We start from the raw sequence: 20,039 nt of genomic DNA, 5'->3' as shown, positions 1-20,039 counted from the left end.
CTTTCCCTGAAGGGTAGCTCCTTTCTTTCCCTGTGTTCAGGTAACACCTGGCACAACTAAATGTTCATTCTAAAATTGCTTGAGATCAAGAGTGATTTGGTCACATAGATCAAATTTATACAATATTAATTCATACTAAAGAGAATACTAACATGCTAGTGATTAATGTGAACAGTCTCCAGAAAGTCTTGCTCATTGTTGCATGGGCATCCAACTGGCAGAAAAGGAAGGAAAACCAGGAATAACCTGCAGAGCCTGCTGCTGAGACCTGTGGTTACTTGACCTGCATCCTCAACATCACTGAGAAGGATCCCTGCTTTCAGATCTGGTTAAGGCTTTTCAGGACAAATCTTTTCTCCAGCTGGGTGTTTCCAGACTTTAACTGATCTATCATAAGGCTTTTTTCCCCTCTACTCTTTTTAACTGCAGGTTTATGGAATTTTATGAAGTGCAATAGCTACATCATTGTCTGTCTTTTAGATTTATTTGTGGCCTAGCCTTTCCTAATTAAAATGTAATGTATTTATGTCTGAATTCTTTGATTTTACAGCCATATCCCATTCTTGCCATGCCACATCAGGAACAGAACTTGATACACTTAGTTCAGTGAGCTGTGTCTTTGAAAAGGCCTGCAGTAAGTTCTGAGTGTTCTTAATAGTCTGAGCTGCCTCACCAGTCAAGAATTGGTACACAGGAGTCATAAAAAAGATCCTGATCCAGTCACTTGCCTGGAAAGAGATTAATGCTGTAATCATAAATGGCTGTTTAACAGTACTTAAATGCACTCAGAGTATCCTTGAAGTCCACGAGGTGATTACAGAAAGATGTGCCAGTGAGCATATTCCGGTCCCACCCCCGTGCAATACTCCCATTGATTATTTTTTTCCCCCAGAGCTGTTTTGATATAAAGATACTGATTAACTATTGGGAAACAGAAGGAAGCCTTACATTGAACTGTGCCCTTATGGCATTGATTGTTCTGAGTGATCATAAAACTTTACTCCTCTTTGTTTTAAAGAAAAAAAGAAAAAAGCTATTTTCTATTGATGAGTGATCAGTTTGGTAGATTTATTGGAAGAATAAGAAGGCCATAAACAGATAAGATCAAATTCCTTCACCAGCACAAAGGAGAGAAGCTGTTGCCATGTATTTTTGCAGTTGCAGACTTTGACTATTAATGTCAGACTAAATTGTGATTTTGAGATACTTATTCACAAGGGAGATGGGGTGAAGGACCCTAGTTCAGAGGCCCTAAGCTACAATCAGCATGTATCTATTGAGTAAAGTTAACTGCTTGTTGGCAGGGCTGTTCCTAACCTCAGGCAGGATTATATATTTGTTGAGCCCATACTAATAGTTGCAATATAATGAATATCTTCCACAACTTTGAAAATTAAGAGTATATAGCATTTAATAGGAGGAGTCAGCAGCTTTATCACACTTGTGGTGAACAACTTTCACCTTCCTGCTCATTCTGGTGACCTCTCAGCACATACTGCAGCAGTAAAATCTAGCCAGAAAAAAACAAAACAGAAACACTTAGAACTGGCTTTGTAACAGTCAGATTCCATGCTAGTGATATTCCTTCTGCATATTTGCTCCAGGTATCCTAACTGAAAGACTGAAGTTAAATCCAGGATGAAACGTTTATGTTGGTTTATTCTTCCATGTCTGTGTGTCCTTGCATGCTCTGAGCACCACAGCATTGAGTATGTGAAGTGAATGAAAAACAAGCCACATAAAATTCAATAGATGACAGACTAGTTATGTTTCGGTTCCTGGTAATATTCCTGCTTTTGCCTGGCATAATCTATTCAGGTAGTTTAAAGTCTTGTATTTTTTTTCCTAAATTGTTCATTTCTTTATAGTTCAAAGATTGCAAAATTGGAATGTGAGGGCTGACCTTGGCAGTAGTGCAGGGAATTAATTGCAAACCCTGAGGATCGAATTCATCCAAGTGTAACTGCTGAAACTGGCAGTGCATTCTACTCTGAATTAGATATCCCCCCGCTTCTTCTTTTATGTTGCTTGGATAAACAAACACTGCTCAGTTTTTTTTTTTTTCAACTCAGTGTATTTCACACCTGGGACAGACTAGACTGTCTCCCATCCTACTGGCTGTAAGCAATTTTTAGTGTTACTGGATTGTTTCCAAAGTGGCCTGTATTTCTTATCTTTCTGTATTGGGGCAGGGGTGTGGTACAAACATAGATTATTTAAATTCTCTGCAAAATTGCAAGGAGAACCAGCTCACTGCATACAAAAGGGAACAGCACAGGGCAGACTTCGTGGAGAGTAAAGAGCCTGCCTTGCTATGGCAGCTTCAGCACAGGGAGAGCATTGCAGGTAAAAACAAGCATCCACAGCAAAACAAAAATTTGATACTAGTGGCTATTTGTGAAGCCATGTGCTAAAAAGTCAGGCTCTTAGGCTGTCCTGAACCCTTGCTGCTGTTTTTGCATGGGCAGTAGTTAAGGATGGTCTGAGAAGTCTCAGATGTCACAGAAGTGTGGAGGGGGACAGGTCACCTGAAAGATTACCAGTTCCAAATGGTCCTGGGCAACCTGCTCTGACCTTGGTTTTGAGCAAAGGGATTTGGTCTAAACGACCTGTAGGGGTGCCTTCTAACCTCAGCTGTTCTGTTCTTCTGTGGTTCTAATTACAGTCATTATCCCTTAAAGTTGTTTTAAATGTGTCAGCCTGGGAACTTCCCAGTCGTTGATAGGTATCAGGACATGGTTTCCTAGAACTGACTGTTTAGGTGGACAGCAGGCAGAGTTGATCCTTACCACCTGCCTAGAGAAGTAAAAAGGCATTTGACAGTCTTGGTCCTGTCAGTTGCAAAACATTTGCTTGAAAAACACTATTTTATGCTGTCATAGCCATTTTACAGTTGACCTCAGTGCTTACTGGAAACCCTCAGAAAGACTCCCTGACCTAAGCCAGTTCTAGCAAGTGTCCCCTATTTTTAAAAATGTTTGAAATACAGATAGATGATCTTTGGCTCCCTGGTTTAGCAATGAAGAGCTGACAGCCATCCTGTGTGTGCTGCCACTCTGCATAATGTAACTACAGCTAAAGTAATTAGTGTAACTACTGTAAAGATGTCCATGTTAAGTTCTTGGCTTCTGCTCTTAAGTTTCCATCTGTTCAGATGAAAAAGAAGGTGCAAGAAAATGAAGGCCTGGCATCTTATCTGCTTGGATTCTCACGGCTGGCACAGAGAAATCTTTGGTGCCTGTAGGCACTCTGTGTTGTGTATTGTTTATTGTTTGCTGGTGAGATGATGAGAAGGCTAAGCAGCAAGCTGGCATAAAAAATGAAGGAAAAACAACCCAGGGAAACTTAAAACGAAACTGTTACAGCATGTTTTGATAAAATGGCATTGTAGAAACACAGAAATTTATAAGACAAGGTCTTCTGGCTTCTTTTTCCACCTTTTGGACAGTGACTGCCTGTTGAAATAGTAGAGGACTGAGTCTAAATTTCTCTACTTGACTCTGGCTGTTTTCCTGTCACTTAATAACAGCCTATCTTCATTTTTCCTAGGCATAGATCCTTGCAGACAGTGTTGTGATACAATGTAGTGCTCTTGTAACTCATATAAGCAAAAAGTGGTAACTGGATGAAGGTTCTGAACATCTTGCAAAGAATGATGATGGTAACAAGCCAGCAAGCTGCTTCTTTTCAGTAACTGCTGTTTCCAATTGAAGTTAGTATTATTTCCTATTGGACTAAATTACAGACCTTCCTTTGCAGAACTTGCCTGTTTCCTGAGGAAGGATTTAGCTGGTGCTTTAACAAAGGCAACACTAAATAAAGACACAATTCTGAGCTTTTGCTGTGCAGCAGCCCAGGCTGGCAGGTTGTTGAGGTTTTCACTCTTATTGTTCCTGACATCTTTGTAACAGAGAGCTAAGAGCCAAGCTCTTCTGAAGAGTGTTTCTGGGTATAATTTATTATAATAGCCACAATCAGTCTTTCTCTTGGACCTTGTGGAGATTAGAAACTAAGCTTTCCCTGGGGTAATCCTGGATTGGTATGGCTCTGTCCTGTTTCCTTTTTAAAGGAGATCCTGGCAATTTACACTTCCTTGTCCTATACATATGAGTGCATATAGTACCATGACCTGGTGGTCACTTACAAAGCTAAACTGTACTGTTTTCAGCACATGTTTTTACAGTAAATGCTGAACTGTCTGTTTTAAAAAGTGTATCTGCTCTGCAAGACAAATCCTATTCAAATAAGTTACATGTCTGAGCTGATTCAGCTTGGTGGATTCTTCTGGGGCTAAACAGCCTTGTGTTGATTCCATGCATGCTGGTCTAACGTGTTTGCTTGGAGAGCAACCTGTGTTTTGCTGTTACTGCTTATCAGCATCAATCTAGAGTGATGCTGCTGAAAGGAGTAGTTTCAGTTTGGAGTCAAACTAGGGACAATGAAGTGTCTGTACCTAAAGCTCTTTCTTTTGTGGGTTAGAAAACATATCATGATGGCTAGACAGTAGAGTGGGAGACAGAAGCTGTAAGTTTCTATTCCTAGGCTTGCTGGAAAACTTTCTGCTGCTCTAAGGAATGCACTTAGCTATGCCTTGCCTCTTTGGCTTCCTTCAGAAATGCAGAAGAACCTTCCAGAGAAACATTGGATTTGTCTGAGGCAGGTGCTTCAGAATTTATAGGCTTTTCCAGTAGGAAAGGATGAGTTGTCCACAATGCAGTACTAGGAGAAGACAGGCTAGTTGAGAGGAATATAAGCACATTAACATGAAATACATAACCTACTCAGAATGTATCTTGTAATTATATTGCTTCCAGCATTCAGACTGTGTGATTAAGAGTTACCTCTGTGCAGCAGTGCACTCTGACAGGTAGCCAGTGCTCAGTTCCCTGGTGTGGCTGCCAAATTCTTCAGGAAGGAGCTCCCTGAAGAGGCCATGCATTAGAACATCACAGAAACATATGTTCCTTAAATGACTTTCCACCTGGGCATCCCATTCTTCCTACACAAAAAGTTACAATAGTTTAATTAACTCCCTTTGGAACCTTTTTTAGTCTGCTAAACTCTGAGCTGAGATACTCAAGAAGCTTAAGGAGAAGTGGCCAAACTCACTTAAACACAATGTACAACCAGAAAGGGCATTTGCCCCAGTAAGGTGATTTGTTACAGTTTTGGCTATGGACAGCTTTATTCACATAGTTAGGTAATATCCTTGTAATTTGGTATTAGAAAGAAAAATTTTTGTTTTGTCATGCTAGTCATCAGCTGAGTGGGCAGCTGGAGCTCAAAATTCCTCTGTGTTCCTGTTGTAACCACTGCACCCTCTGCACTGGTCAAAGTGAAGCAGGTTGGACCTGTTGCAAGAACAGGTTTTAGCTGTGTGTAAGAAAGTTCCATTCTCTTATTCCCCATTAAAATGTTTATCTAATCTAATAATATAAGTGTGCCTATTTGAAGAGAGAGATGGGGTAACAGATAACTTTGGTATGAAGAGTTGTATGACAGTAGGGGTTTTTAATCTGCCTCCTAGCCCATGCTGCAGATGTCATGGGCATAAACCAACACTGCTAGTGGCTTGCTCATTCATTTGCAAACTCAGCATAAAATCTGCAACTCTGTAGTTCAGAGCACATGAGATAAAAAACTTTGGTAGTATGATAAATGCATGTTGCTGGCCTCTTCTCTGTCCTAGTAGTCTTGGCAACTGTGTGCATGGTGGTGTAGGTAAGTGCTTTTACATTTCTCATTTGCAAGCTCATCATTAGTGAAGATTTCCTCTGCTTCTGGTGTAGAAACCCATGTGTTTTGAGGAATCGTTACCTGCTGGATCCTGTAACGCACCTGTGGGTAACATTGTCCTTCTGGAGAAACTAGGAGAGCAGTTAAGTGAGTCAGCTTTACAAGCTGACAGTGTTTTAAAGGCTTGAGACCAGACTTGCCCAAGACAATGATATTTTGTCAACTATAGCTCTTGTCTGTGGCAGGTAAATTCATTATAATAGGACCTCTACAATTCTGGCCTTACCTCTAGAGACCTTTTCCTAAGAAAAAGCAACACAGGTTTTACAGTTGAGATGTCAGGAAGCCTCCTGCTAATACCCAGGGTGGCCAAATCTTAGCTGAAATTTTCATGTTTTGTGTCTGCATTGTTCTTGGTTAAACCAAACTGTTATCTGCTGAAAAAATCTCCTGTGGGTGTATATTGAGGTACTGAAACACAATATTCTTATTTGAAATTCACTGAGCAGTTCCTACCCTGTAACAGTCAAAGCAAGAGACTGTTCAGCAGCAGTGCTAGGAGATCGAAGTAACCGTGCTGAAAGCAGAGTCTGTAGCTGGAATTTCTGGCATCTACTGAGAAGCACTACAGCTCCAAATGTTGAAATTTAACTCAGGCATACTCTAAATTTAGGTTATTTGGACACTGGAAGAATCTGAGTTTTACCAATTAAGTCTACCTCTCAGAAGCCCAGAGTTCAGCAGTCTGCCATTTGTAGTGCTGCTTAGGCTCATTGATATCCATTGATATGACTGTAAAAATCATGGTGATAAAAGCATAAGAAAAGTTTGAAATTGGGAGATTTCACAATATTAAACACAAAATGGAAGAGTGTGGAGATTTCTGCTCTGGCACAGAAGGACTGAATTCACTGCCAACAGTTGTTTTCTTTAAATTCAGGACACTTCTGTTGCTTATATTTCTTATATCTATACTGTTACATGGCACTATTTATTTAATTCTCTAAGGCATACTGCATATAACTCATTATGCTTTCCAGTTAAAAAAAACAGAAACATTTATTCACCACTGGTACCAAACATCTTTGGGTGAAAGAAAACTCTGTTCATTTCTGTACACTTCTTGCAATATTTTCTCTTTTCAGTATTTTAAAACAAGAACTGTGGAACAAAACAGAACCTCCTTGAAGGTATCAGTAAAATATGTTAATTGAGCAGCCTGTCATTGGGACAATGGGATGTTCTCTTGCAAAATAATAATTTTTAAAATGTCCCACTGACATCTGTTTCATCCAGTGGTGATGTTACTCCTCCTAAATTTTCAATAATGACAGATCTTGTGTGTCTTACCTGGCTCTGATTTAGAGAGAAGGCTACTGCCTGTTCATTCACAAATGCTACACCCTAAGGGCTTGATTGTCTTTTATTCAAGAGAATGGACTCTTAAATTAATTTTGGCTCTTTTGTGAGACCACCTGTGACGGTAGTGCAGCAGCCAGAACCTGGATTGTATAGTCCCACTATTGGGTGGAGTGGGCACCTGATTTAAGTGTGCACAGCACGTCATTGTGCCTAATAGAGCTCCACACATATTGGTGTGTTCCTCGTGCCTTCATGCTAAATTAGTTTCTGGAACGTCTCAGATTCCAGGAATGTGAAAAGCCAAAAGATTACCTAGATTTTAATTAAGCAAACACTGGCTGCAGCATCAGGTGAGACTGATGTTGCAAGGCTGAGCTCCAAGTTTGTGTGACACGGTAGAGAATGGAACGTCAGCCAAGCAACTAGAAAAACAGAACTATCCTCAACTGTTTGTTAGTCCTGAAAATGAAAGAATCATCTTTTAACCTTGAAAAGTTTAGCCTCTAGATACCATTATTTTGTGTTTGAAAATTCCCCTTTTGAAATACTAGTTAGGTTTTAGCTTTTGCTGTAAGGTAAATGGGAAACATTTCCCTGTTTATTGTGAAAACCCTTTGCTTTGGTGAGGATTGTCTTTGCTTAACTGAACAAACTTTTGCAGTTATGACTAATTAAACAGTTTTTAGTATTCCAGAACTGCACAAAAATATTTATCTTTCTGGCTCTTTGTTCACACAGTTGTAACTCAGGAGCTTTAGGCAATTTTCATAAGCATGGCAATGCTCTGCCTTCAGAATTTTGCAACTGGGCTCTGAAAATTAGTTCTGTGATTGAATCTGGCAGATTGGTTTTGGCTTGAGAATCAGCATATGTTTTAACATATGCGTGTTGGCAAATCAGATTGAAGTCATAACTAAGAGGCCTGTTATCACAATCCTACTAGTGCTTTTGGGAATTCAGTATAATGGGCAAAAAAAATTATGAAGGAGGGAGTCTCAGCACTGGATAGTGAAGAACCACGCTGACCCCAGATACATCTGTTTCCAGATAGCAGTGGGGTTTTTTTTGTTTGCCAGAAAAGCTGCTGGAATGAACCATAGGAGTTATATCTTGGTTTTTCTGCCCACAGGATCAAGGCTAATCCAAGAATAGCAGACAGCCCATTCTGGCTCCCTGCCCATGTTTATCTCTGCCTATCACATAGTGTGCTGTTACAGGCTTGTTTCTTTAATGCATGAGTTTATATCTGTGTCCCGCTCCAAAATGTACCAGTGTTTCCATTTGCAGCAGAAATTGCAGCACGTGGCAAGATGAGGTGGGTCATGGATGCTGGGCCTCCACATGTCAGACTGGTTTAGGGGGGGGAAAAAGACATGCCAGCCATTTATTTTCTGTTAGCAAATGATTTGATTTAGCTTCATAAAAGGAAAAAGAAAAAAGGAAGAAGTGTTTAAAAAAAAGGACACAAAGGGGCTTTTAAAAGATTTTCCATGTGAGCTGGTTTTGAAAGGCAGCTGAAAGTTTGAGGCAATTTGTGAACTGCCATGTGAACCAGCACGTGCCAGTTCGGGCTTATAGAAACTTAAAGTGTAAAAGCCAAAATGACAGCAATTTCTGAGGGGCAGGTGGATGGCAAGTGTTGTTTCTGCAGGTCTGGGCAGCTCTGAGGAGCAGCAGGTATTCCCACCACACCTGCCCAGCAGACCAGTTTTAGAGCAACTGCTGGGAAAGAGCTGGGCCATGGTTAGGTCTTGTCCAAAAAGCATTTTGTGCTTACAAACTGGAAGGCTTGCAAAGCTGGGTAGTCACCTTTTTGCAACAGCTGGGAAAGGCTTAACCAAGCTGATGGAAATGTCCTGGTCGGAGCCACTGGGCTGTGGTGGGAAGAGCCTTGGTGATGGTGCGAGGGTGTTCTCAGCTGGTCAGAGATGGGATTTGAGAGCCAGGTCCCTTGGAGGAGATCTGTAGAATTGACCTCTGCAAGTCTGGTGGTCCAAGCTGACATGCTTGTCACCAGCAAGTGCTGTTTTCTGTGCCCAATGTGAGATTCAGCAAGTCAGTCCTCATAGTTGCATCTAGTGCAGTGATGTAGACATCCAGCTGTATAGTTTCTAAGGTCAGGGCTTCAATTAGGTCCAGATTCATGCAAGAATAGTTCGTTTCCCAGCTTGTTTGCAGTAGTTCTCAACTTTTGGAGAAATTTAGGATGTCAAGGAGTCGGGAGGAGAAAAAGGAGCCTGATTGGTGGTTTCCTTTTCTCCATATTTCTCTGTTGAGGTGGGTGCTGGCAGTGCCTGTCAGGGATCAAACAGGGCTCTGTGTGTGTCTGGGGGAGACAGATGGAAGTCACTCACATCCTTGATCACATAACTGTGACCATATTGTTGCACTTAAAACTATCTTGTATATCTATCTGGCTCTTATCGTCAACTAGATACAATTTAAGTTGGTTTTAATTTTCTCTCTGTCTAGAAACCAAGAGTTCCTTCTGCCACAGCATACAGATGTTATAAATATGTTTTTCTGATGAGACACATGGCACATTCCAGAGCAGCACAAGTACTTGTTTCCAGCCTGAAAACGGAATCTTTTTCCCTGTTGTTAAAACAAAATTTGCAAAATGTGATTATAATAAATAAGCCACAAATTGAGAATATTTTTTAAGATTCATAGTGAGTTTGTAATGATTCCTTCAAGTTTTTAGTGATCTTTAATTTAGTTGTTACTTTGATTTGTAGTTAAGATGGAAGAAAACCTGTCTGATGCTGCACCTTATTTTTAAGTGCTTATTTGCAGACAAGGATGGAAAATGTGATATTTCTGTCTGTGGTTACTAGGACTGCTAAGAAAGATCAGAGCTGCGAGTTCTGGATTTCAACTGTTCCTGTACCATTTTATATTGAATGAGCAGAGGAAAACTGTGAAGGCAGATTCAGTGGGGAAGGGATCCCAATAAATATAATATTATCCAGATGTTTTTTCATTCCATTAGTTTCTGACTAAAGGATAACTCACTAAAATGTGGAAGTTAGAGTTCTGGCACATCCAAGCCAAGACCTTAGTAACTTGATAATGATCCACTAAAATTTGAGATCTCTTACCTTCCAAGATGTGAGCCAGGCATTGTTTCAAGGGAATTCAGAAGAAAACTTTGGTTTTGTGCTTTTTCCTTTACTGTGAAGATCTTGGAGTGTCTGCTTTGAAATATGTGGCATTTGTTGAGATGATCCCTCCGTCAGATCCAACATGGTAATTCCCATCTTTTCTCTGTAAATGTGGGAGGTTTTTGCAAATTCCATAAAATATGTTTGGACTGAAAGGAATGGCTCCTGATTTAAGCTGGTTGTGTTTTGGAGCAAAGGTTTTGTGTTTTTTCTAAATCATCATTTCTGTTGTTATTTTATTCACATGTAATTACATACTCAGAGATATTTTGTTTCCTGCATCTTGAAGAGGGCTGTAAACATGCCACTGTTTTCCACATCAACGTGACATGGTTTAGATTTTGGATGCTCTGTTGTGCCCCAGAGTCTTTTCCCTTCTCCAATTAATGAGACTTCACTCTGTTTTTCTTTTTGACTTTTGCCATCCTTGGGGTTTTTCCATCTTGGTGTAAAGTTCAAATGACACATCTTCTCCTACCCAGCCTCCTAAGTGATCCACCATTTTGTTGCAGGTTAGTCTTGTTCCTGCCTTTTTACCCCTCTACATAGTTCTGTTCCTTGCATGTGAGTCTCCCAGGACCCCTAACTAGGAGCCTTGAAAAGCTGTGAAACAACCTGCTCAGCAGTAGGGCAGTCACTCCCAGCATCTCTGCTAGTCACATAATTCCATTTAAGATTATTCCTTTAAAAACAAAAGAAAAAAGGAGGGAGCAGGTGAGACTGAACTATGGCTCTTTAGATCTGTTCTCAACTTTCTTTGTGTTAGTGACTTTGAGCTCTTCCATTTTAGGGTAAAGTGGGACTGATCCATAGTTTGGTTCCAGCAGTAAACCCAAACTTGAGCTCACTGCACTGAAAGCCTCTCCTCTTTTTTCACTCCCTTGCACAGAACTCTATGATCTTTAAAGACTTTATGTTCTTCTCTGCACATAGCCTCTGTATAGTCAATCAAATCAAATACAGGGGAGTTACCATGGCCTGCCCTGCCCATAAGTATTCTGATACTTGCACATGTTTTGCAATGCTCAAGTTTGCCTGTTTTTAAAATGTTAGAAAATGAAGGGATGAGAAAGCTTGTTCAGTCAAACCACACAGAAGAATATGGGACAGGCTGGATATGGAGACTGTTGCATGTGCGTCCCAGGACCAGCTCAGACTGCCAGGAGTGAGACAGATTTTGCCATTCTCACCTGCCCCATTAGGGCAGTGTTTTCTTTCCTGCTTTGGAAGAAGGAGATTCTTGTTTAGAAGAACAAGGTTTTTCTTTTTTGATGTTGCTGTCACTGTTGGCTCCCTCTTTGTTTTGCTGAAGCAAAAATAGCATAGGAGGAGAAGAGAGGTGGCTGCAGGCAAAATGGCTCCTCCTTGCCTTGCTCCTCCTGTCTCCAGCAATCTTGTCACTGGGCCCTGCTGGGGACCCCAGCAGGTACAAGTGCATTGTCCTAGCATTCCATGCAGAGGAAGGATGACAATTTTCTAACTCTGTGGAAGTCTTTCCTCCATTGGGAACAATTAACTTCCCTCTGCTAAAAATATATTGGCCCCAGGGCTGTTAAAAATCCTCCTCTCAATTGGGGGAATAGTTTCTTTGTGCTGCATGTGTTCACATTGAAAGTCTCTGATCCCACAGTATCTCAAGGGCTGCTGCATGTGATCCCCACGTGCCAGTCATGTCCTAGGCCATTTCTAATAAGCATAACACATTTTACAGGAAAAAGTTACAACTTTCTCTAAGTTCTCTGCCAAGTGCTGCTGCCACCATCCTTGGTTATGTCTAAAGAAAATGTGTTTCAGTTCAGATGTGGAGGAAAGGCCCACAGCAGAGTCCTTGTTTTCTCAGAGCACATCTCACCCAGCTCCAACCTGATCCCCTTGGGAAGAGAGCAGCTCTCTAGTTCTAAATGGAAAAATTTCAGAGAACCTATGGATAAAATATTGACAGCACCTGACTGCACTAGGCAGTTCTTTTCAAGGTGTGTAATAGATGAGCAGTGTCCATGTTACTTTCCAGTGCTGTGCACTTTCCCAGGTTACATGTGGCATCATTGGAAGATGACTTCATGGCAAGGAGCTGAACAAAGCAACGTGGCATCCTTGAAATCAGTTTCATGGAAATCAGAGATTGTGTGTCACTGGTGAACTAGTGCTGCAAGAGTGACAGTTTCCCAGGGCTCTATCATTTCACGTGCAGAATTTAATGAACTGCCAAATGCTTCTAAATGTCAGGAAGTCCAGAGGAAAATGCACAGTACAGAACATGGCACAGATAGAAATGCACAGAAATTATTTTTTTAGCTTGAAGCATCTCTCAGTTAATTTTCCATGAAGGTTTCTTCCCTTCTTCTCCTCCAGTGTTTTCCCAACTGTGAAATGATCAGTGTTTCCCTAGAGGCAGATAGATGCCCAGGTTAAGGGCCACAGGGATGATAACTGCATTTATATTCTAGAAAAAGAATAATTGCATTCATTTTTTTGTACAATGCAACCCATTTTGTTCAGTTGAACTGCAACTCTTTCTGCTCAGATCGTGTGATAATGATGCTTATCTGATGTATCAGTGAGCAAAGTAAGACAGAACTGTTCCTCTGAGCTATGCCCATAGCATGAAGAAAGGCAACAGTTGGAAAAATGAAGTGTGTGTGTTGGAAGGAGAGTAGAAAGTCCATCCTCAAGCTAGAAACTTTCAAGAGAAATAAAGCTTTTATAGCAAAACAGAAATTGAAGTCATTATATATATTATAGTCACTGCTGATAGAACAAAGATTTCTCAGACTTGCCCAGCAATGCAAGTGGTGGGGTTGGGACAAATTAGGATAGTAGTGTGAGGAAAACATCCTTCCTGGCATTTCTCTTTGCAGTCCAAAGTCTGCTCACCTTTGGGCACGGGGTGACTAGGCAGTCTCTTGAGCTGTAAAGCCTTTGGAAAAATCTGTTGAGATTAAAAAAATAAAACCAAAAATTCTTTCTCCGTCCCATTCCTCCCAAAACCAGGTTTTCCACATTCAAGGTCTGCTTGTGTATGCAAGCCATTTATAACCCTGGCACATGTGAATTTTGTACAAAAATGGAAACTTCTTCATGATACATGTTATTTCTGGTGCAGACTCAGTGGTATTTTCTGCTGGCTGACCACAGCCTCTTGCTGTCCAGTGCAGTGTGTAACATTTCCCAAGGTTTGGCTCATTACTTAAGATGATCAGGACTGTGCTGGATGGATGTGGTTCTCTGTCCAGCAGTTCCCACCATGAAAGTGTCAGGGATCTGACCTAAATAGCTTATCTACCGTGAAAGGTGGTAGATACAATCACCTGTTAGGTGAGTTTTTCTGTTGCTCCTGAGGTGTTCACCCCATCTAACTTGGAGTATTTAATTCTGGTGCTTCTAGCCTACCTCTCTGTCCTCACCACATCTCAGGATGTGATTTGAAACCTATACTAGAGGTTCTGCTGAGTACATAGAAAGCCTAGATAGTTAATTTAGGGTCTTCCCTTAAATACCTGAATTAAAAAGGTGTAAATGCCTCTTTTCTAGGCCAGATAATGGTTGAAGTTCTCTGGAACAGACTGCTGAAAGGCATCTTCCAAATGCCTGTTGGAGATTGTTTTTCCCTTAGGGACATCAGTCAACTCTGAGATTGCTGAGATTGGATCCATCCTATGTGTCTGGGACAAGTTAGAAAGCCTAGAGGAGTTGGGAGATTTCAGCTGGGCCTCCAGGAAGTCTTTCAACTGATGAACTACTGGGTAATTTTCAGAGTGATGAATGTAGCAGCCCTGATATTTTGATTGTTTGACAAAGAAGTAAACTGGTAAAAGCATTAGGTAGATGTCTGGCTAAAAACACCCTTGCATTGGCAAGCCAGGATTGATCAGCTGCTTTAAAGGACCTCTGGTTTTCTAGATGCTGTGTCTCTACTCTAAAGAAGAGCAGGAGCAGAGGGGAAAATTGTGACCATATTTGTAAGGAGACAATGGCAACATTTTAGAGCACACCTTGCAAGTGGTAAAATGGAAACAGATGGCCCAGATTGCAGAGAGTGTAGCTATTGCACCCTGAAGGATGTTCAGAGTCAGTCAGAGGGAGTCCTGCTTGCAAATCCCATTATTGATAAACTGTTTCTAACAGGATTGGTTCTGCTTACTCTGACTGTGCTCACATATGTGTGCACACAGATCCATGCACAGCTTTGAAAATGCCTTTCGTGGGTTCAGCTGCTTTCATTAATGACAAGATCATTTTATATTTTCTGGTATGTGTCTTCTGCTCTGAATATTGTAAAGGAATTGGTACCTCCTCCCCTCAGTTATTTTCTTTTGAATTCTTAAATGAAAAGGGCTTTTTATTCCCCACTGTTAATAGATTCAGAATTGCTGAAGATGGGAAAGGTGTTTGCAATCCCAACTGGCACTTCAGAGCCTTCTGCTGGGGTGCAGGTACCCTTGGGGAAAAATGTCTCTTAGACATCTAAGAGGATAGATGTATGGATGGCTGAGATATGTTGTGTATGGTGGTACCCATATATTATTGGATCAGTCATGTAAAAATGGGGGCCTGAGCTCTGCATGTAAGAAATGTAAAATACCACTGGATAGTGATAATGGAACGTAAAGACCAGTGGAGGTAGTACTGAATTAACCTTGTTTAACTGGAGTTTGAAACAATCCAGAATCTTTTCAGTGTCATGGTGGAACAGCCTGTACATATGGATTATTTAGGATTATTTAGGACAACAGACACAATCATATTAAACTGCAGCCCTGAGATGAGAGCCCTTCTGACCCAAAACAAAGCCTGGGCCACTGGAGCTAGGGGGGCCTCAGCTACAGCTGATAGTAGAATTAGATCTGTTAGACATTGGAATACACTCCCAAGGTGGATTCCCCAACATTGGACAGTTTTAAGACTCAGCTTGACAGTGTCCTGGGCCATCTCATTTAAACTGTATTATTACCTAGAAAGGTTGGACAAGATGACCCCTGAGGTCCCTTCCAACCTGGCATTCTGTGATTCTTATATTCAGTCTGGCCCTATTTCCCACAGGGTAAAATGTATTGCACAAGCCCAGCATGCCCTGGCATGACCCCATTTTTGGGTAAGAAGCAGGTCAGATAACCCAGTTCCAGTTCCTTCCACCTGCTGTCACCTGCCAGTCTTGCTGAGCACAGGGACAGTGTTCCCCTCTGTAGGCGCCTCGACCTGTGCCAGCCTCCCACAGACAGGCCCAGGAAGCCATTCAGGGTGCTTTGGAACAGCACTACAAGGTAGCTGGGCCATGTCAACTCTGATGGGACTTCTTCCTTCTTTCCACAGACCCTTCATGCTCCTGCCTCCCCTGATGGAGTGGATGAGAGTGGCCATCACCTACGCCGAGCACCGGCGCAGCCTGACTGTGGACAGCGATGACATCAGGCAGACTGCCAGGCTGCTCCTCCCAGGGCTGGACTGCGAGCCCCGGCAGCTCAAGTATGTGTGTGTCCTCAGCTTTGGAAGCAGCTACAGTAATTGCAGCTTCTTAACAATACTCTCCTTGCTGTATTTTCCTACGAGCCACTCAAAACACTATTCGGGCAAGAACGTGTTGAGCCTTTTGGTGTGTGCCAAAGGCATAAGGACACTTTGGCCAAGCACTGTAGCTGGGGTGGGAAGATTTTTATCTTGTCAAAATTTATGTAGGAAAAATGAGAGAGAGGAGGACTGAAAACCAAGTATCTGCTTTTTTTTATGCCTCAGCTTTAACTACAAGATTGTTCTTTGCTTTTTGAAAGGCCTTGATGAAAAGTATCAGTACCTTTTAAAATCCCCCCTCATATCTATATTGAACAGGGATTTATAATTTGCTTGGTTCATTAGCACATAATAGGCATTTTATGCAGGTCTGTAGTCCTTTAAGTTGCTGTCATTAGCACTGGGTTTTATATCAGAGCTACATCTTGAACTTTAGTACAAGGTAGGTACTAGTTTCTTGACTGAACTTTGTCCCCCATATATATATCTTTGGGTTAAATGAATGGGTGGGATGCATTAATAACAGTAAATAATACTTGTATCATGCCCTGAAGTGATCAAATGATCACCTGAAAAGATAAAAAATATACCCTTACTCTTAGAATTATTTTTCATTAACAGCAAAAGCAACAAGAGGCTTTTAATCAGCAGTCTTGGATCTGATTTTATTGCTTTTTACTCTTCCTTTTGGCAGCCAAAAAGGCTCTTGCTTTCTGCTACTTTTCTGTCTCCCCATTTGTGAATTGGAGGGTAGTATTTACTACCCAAAAACCTAATGGGGAGCTCAACGATTTGGAGAAAATGCTGGTGCAATTAGATGACTGAATGTTTTGCTGGCTGCAGCTGACTCCTAGGCTCATTCCCAGGCCTCAGTTCCTGCCTTTCTTTTGAGACCTGGTACCTTTTAAAAAGGTGAGGTTCCACAAGTGATCCTCAGCAGTTATTAAACTCCTTGGCTTTAGACTGGAAGGGAGCAGCTGAACTTGGACTCAGTGTCCACAAAGCAGGAGTTGTATGCTTAGTCCTGGAACACTTTCCTCCTCTCTTTCCTCTGCCAGTGTACGTGTGCTCCCTGTCAGTTTAAGCACACCCTACTCTGGCTTATGTGTCAATGGTAGGTACTAGTGTAAGCAACTTAATATGGGCTAAACTGTTTTTACATATGTGCCTAATGCTTGCCAAAACCTTTGCAATTCTTTGATGAACAGTACTGTGGAAGACTAAACTTATCACAAGTAATTCCAGTCAGGTTCATGGTTTCTCATTTAGAAAGACTTCTTATTTCTAAACTGAATCCTAAATCCTAAAAGGAGACACTTAGAGTCAGCCCACTTTGTGAAAACAGGGTTCATCTCAGTAACCTCAAACTGAAGCCATTATGATACAGCTGTGAAGTGAAGGTCTCAGTAGAAACCCAGGAAGACCAAAGTAGTGTGAGCAATAAATGAAAGTAAGAAGCAGGTATGAAGGGCCTCAGCCACACTACGTGGGATATTCAGGCATAAGATAACTCAGTTGCAGGATTGGTAAGGTTTAGCAGTGCTGGTCCAGTGAAGAAGTTAGAGGTTTCTATCAAGTTGGTTGTTATTACAGAAAGAATGGCAGTTCTGTAAGAAAACTAGGATCCTTTCCCACCATTTACCTCACCAAACTGTTCCTCAGAGCTGTATGCAGTGTGCATTCCCTGCAGGTGAAACAACCTTTGCTTTAAAGTAGCACACAGCATCTTTGTAGTAGAGGACAAAAATCAAAGTTAAGCTTGATCAGGTGTTTGTTCTGAACTGTCTTGCCTAGGTTTTATTTTCAGAGGTCTAAAGATGTTCTGTGATGTGTGGCATGAAAGAAGCAGCATTGTCTTTTTGCTGCATGAAAGATTTAAAGTAACAGAAAAAAAAACAACATGAGAAGAGAGCAGAGCCTTGTTTCCAGTGCCCCTTATATGATCCTTTAAAGCAGTCATCTGTATCTGGCCATTACAGCACATTTAGGGGAAAAGTGAATCTTGGAACTGAAGCCAAATTTATCCCTGGCTTGCTGTGTGACTGTAGGCAACTTCCAACTTGCTTTTCTTCATGATGCACAGCCTGAAAGTCATATAATGATAGTTCCTTGCAGGGATGATGCATCAGGAAGAGCACGTTGAAATCCTTGAAAGAGAAGTTGTGCTGAAGGAGAAAACATCATTAGTATAACCTGAAATTCAGACCTCTTAATGTCTGTTCTCTGACACAGACTGTTTGTGTCTTAGGGGGTGAAGCCTTCTAATAGGATGCTCTCAGTTTATGTTTGCCAGACAATTTACAAACATCTTTAGTACTCACCTGTTACTGGTTAAATGGTAATATAGGTGGAGAAATGCTATACTGCAGAGAACTGTGATTTTTTTCCACCTACTTATATATCAATCTTTGGATTTTAATACTAAATTATTATCATATGCTGCTCTTAAAATGATTATTCTTTTTTCCTGACTGCAGGCCAAATTTAAATCACTCATTACTAGTAGTTATAGTAGTAGTTACTGCTTATGAAACCCAAAGAGCACACCAGGCTTCTGCTCCCTTTTCAAGCTCTCCCTTCCCAAACTAGGACCTCAGCCCTATCCCTTTCCTTGCTCTCTGGGCTCTGCCTCCCCAGTGTCTCTCAGTCCACCTTCACTTCTTCCATTTATCCCTTGGGCACAGCTGGACATAGGTGGGAGCTGCCAACTGGGAACTGCAGGAGCTCAGGCTTTATCCTAGGAAGCGTGCCGGAGTTTGCCTCTCTCCTCCACAGGATAACAACTCCCACATGGAAAACCTGCTGTGGTTACAGCAGCTGCACAGCACTTGTGCATGTGGGAGCTCTTTCCCCCCAGCTCTGGAAAGATGCTCCAACTTCTACCACACGAAAAGAAAAAAGCTCCTTTGCATCTACCATGGAGGAGCACGCTGTGAAGTCACCGTGTGCAGAACTTCTGCATGGGCTGAGCCTGCAGGTACCCCAGGAGTGAAGCTCATAAATTATAGCTTCAAATTCTGGTGTCTGAGCTGGCCTCATGGCAGTTCTTTTTCCTGGCTGTCTGGCAGCTCCCTGCTCCTGCTGGCTCTGCAGGGCTCACAGTGAATTGTCCCACCACCCTTCCTCCAGCAGTGCATGTGAACAGCATTGGCTGGAATCATGCCTGTCAGCAAAATAGAACAATATGCCAAGACAGGTACCATTCCTTCAAAAGCTTTTTTCTGATGGTCACTGGATTTCAAGTGTTGTCATTTTATTTAACTTTTTTTTTTTTTAATAGGATTTTATTCTTCTTCTAATGATACAAAGACATTGCATTGTATTCTACATAATATTATTGTAACATCATGATACTGTACCAATTACCATAGTAGAACAAGATGATTCATTTACTGGCCTAGCCACCATTTATATGTGTCTGGCATTAAGCCTTCTTCCTCACTGTTCTCTTGTACTGTTGCATGTGTCCTCATCTAGTGTCTGGGTGCTTCAGAGATCTTGTCTTCTGATGTACTCAGCTGTCTTGGAGACACGTTTTCTTTGCAGATGTGTCTCCAAAGACCTAGTGACTCCAAGCCTGTCACTTTACTTCTCTGCTGACTGTTCCTCAAATTACACCCTGATGTAGTTCCTTTCTGAAAGCAGCTGTGGTGAGATGCTGGTTTCCCCTTTACTATGGGACAGGTCACCAGGCTGTGGAGGGATGTTTGTTAACTCAGCACATTGTTCATAGCATCTGCTTGCCATTTGTCACCCACCATCCATGCAAGTTCAGAAGCATTAAAGAAATGACCAGCTGAATTAAAACTTGAATAAGATTGATTTTGAACCTTCTACATGAAGTGATGAGTGTTTTGCTTATCTGGCAGGGCATACCAGGTTTCCAGAAGAGGGTCAGCCTTGTTGAAAGAGCCTCATTTTTCAAAGGAACTTGGCAGACTGTTATCTCACTCCATGAGAGTTTGCACAAGAGCCTGTCTTGAAAACCAGGCAACTAGTAGAGAACGCATTCACCCCAAAATAACATCAAAGGGCCAACCCTGTCACTACCCAGCTGAGATAGGAAACACCTCCAGTTTGGCCATGGGTCTTCAGTGAAGGAGATACACTTCCAGGTTTGGAATTCAGAAGTCTCTAAGCAGATAAAGGGAGGATTTACAGTAATCCCTGGGCTCCTTCCAAAGAAGATAAAGGTCATTTGATAGTCATCTAAAGGATAATGGTTTAACAGGAATGTTAGCACACTTCCTTTTGTTGAGGTGTTGGGAAAGA

At 41.6% G+C, this 20,039-nt stretch overlaps 1 protein-coding gene across 1 annotated transcript in view; it reads left to right on the top strand.

The window, feature by feature from the left end:
* Positions 1-20,039, top strand: part of ABTB2 (ankyrin repeat and BTB (POZ) domain containing 2) — a 137,656-nt gene that overhangs the window by 101,386 nt on the left and 16,231 nt on the right. The window contains exon 6 of the mRNA XM_010007451.1: positions 15,573-15,725. Coding sequence (XP_010005753.1) covers positions 15,573-15,725 — 153 coding nt within the window. The remainder of the gene's footprint in view (positions 1-15,572; positions 15,726-20,039) is intronic.

The sequence above is a fragment of the Chaetura pelagica genome, unplaced genomic scaffold (genome assembly GCF_000747805.2).
Source record: "Chaetura pelagica isolate M959 unplaced genomic scaffold, ChaPel_1.0 scaffold401, whole genome shotgun sequence".
Classification (NCBI taxonomy): domain Eukaryota; kingdom Metazoa; phylum Chordata; class Aves; order Apodiformes; family Apodidae; genus Chaetura; species Chaetura pelagica.
This window is presented reverse-complemented; position numbering and strand designations above follow the sequence as displayed.